Here is a 1,500-nt window from a genome sequence, read left to right as displayed (position 1 = left end):
CGCCTGGTTCCCTCCGCCTGTAGGGAGGTTCGATGGTTCCCTCCGCCTGGTTCCCTCCGCCTGTAGGGAGGTTCGATGGTTCCCTCCGCCTGGTTCCCTCCGCCTGTAGTCAGGTTCCTGTCACTTTTTTCATGAAGTCTGGTGATAAATGTTGAATACTGTATTTCCAGAGGCCTGTTGCTCAGGTTGAGTCTTGGTTTCCCTTTTGTTTGTGGCGTTAGATGTTGGAAATCTCCTGATTCTTGAACTTCTTCAGCTGATCGTTGTGTCTCTAACCTTCTAACCCGTTTTGTTTGTTCCTTAGAAAGCTGTGAATGTTTAGTTTACGCTTCCTGAATGTAACCATCAGCCTAAATGGACTGAGACAAAAACAAGTTCCAGCATTTCAGCGACTGAATCAAGTTTTGCCGTTCACTCATCCAGACCCTTGTCCTCCCTGCTCCCTCTTGTCTTGCAGCTGGTTGAAGGCCGAGCTGCTCCGCGCCACAGAGGTGATCAAACGGAGGGTAGACTGAACTCACTGTGCTGTTAGGCTCCGTCTTAAAGTACATTTTTATCCCCTGTAGATTATGAACCAGCTAACCTCCAATAAACCTGCTTTTCTACAATCATCACATCTTCTGTCTGTGTGCATTCTTCCCATTTCATCTTGAAACTGAAGTTTTAGTTGGTTGTTTTTCTCCATTTTGGCTACAGATTTGATTACCAGAGTCTGGAAATATTATTTATTTTGTCCTGGTTCTGTTTAACTTCAGACACAAACTGAAAGAAGCTAAAATGTTGTCTTGTTTAGCCTGGAACTGCGTGAGCCGATCCGTTTGTACACAGGTGTTTTCACAGATGAAACAAAGTGTGGCGCATGAATGCACACTAAAAACCTGTATTAAACGCTTAATAAAAATAAACATTTTTTTAAAACAAGCTTTAGAAACGGGCAGTGAAGAATACTTTTGGAGCCAGTGGCTTAATATGTCAGAATCACATTTTATGCCTAATTAAGTTGTTTCAATTAGGAAATAAAATCCTAAAGTCATTTTCACAAATGTAAAATGTTCCAAAGGTTCATTTGTCAGAAACGAACCTTTAAACGGAGATTAAACTATTTTCATTAAGCTCTGGTTCCTGTCTGAAATTAAAAGGAAAATCGACTTGGGTTGTAGTTTGTGTAATTAATGTATGAAATGTTTGACTTATTAAACTGATTTACTGAAAAACATTTTTAATGTATTAAATTAACTTAATTAGTTTCATCCTGTTTTCAGGAGAATAGAAATAAAGAATCCCGCATGAAGTCGGTTTATATCCGTTTTGTTTTTAAAAAGTTATTTACCTTTGTGTTTAATTTCAGTTTTGATTGTCGTCGGGTTCATTTAATCTCAAACCTGTCAGGACAGAACTTCATTCTGGCTCCAGTCCAAACGGTGGAGGTTTCCTCTGTTCCGACATCAAGCAGCATAAATAAACTGCTGCAGGCTGAATGTCAGATCTGGATCTAAAGCT

The 1,500-nt window shown here is 39.8% G+C and overlaps 1 protein-coding gene across 1 annotated transcript in view; it reads left to right on the top strand.

The window, feature by feature from the left end:
- Nucleotides 1–616, top strand: part of ak2 (adenylate kinase 2) — a 16,265-nt gene extending 15,649 nt beyond the window's left edge. Inside the window, exon 7 of the mRNA XM_007559996.2 lies at nucleotides 458–616. Within this exon, the coding sequence (XP_007560058.1) occupies nucleotides 458–465 (8 nt within the window). The 3' untranslated portion in view covers nucleotides 466–616. The remainder of the gene's footprint in view (nucleotides 1–457) is intronic.
- Nucleotides 617–1,500: the final 884 nt, after the last annotated feature.

This window comes from Poecilia formosa, unplaced genomic scaffold (genome assembly GCF_000485575.1).
Source record: "Poecilia formosa unplaced genomic scaffold, Poecilia_formosa-5.1.2 Scaffold112, whole genome shotgun sequence".
Lineage (NCBI taxonomy): Eukaryota > Metazoa > Chordata > Actinopteri > Cyprinodontiformes > Poeciliidae > Poecilia > Poecilia formosa.
The sequence above is the reverse complement of the archived record's forward strand: the minus strand, read 5'-3'. Positions and strand labels throughout refer to the sequence as shown.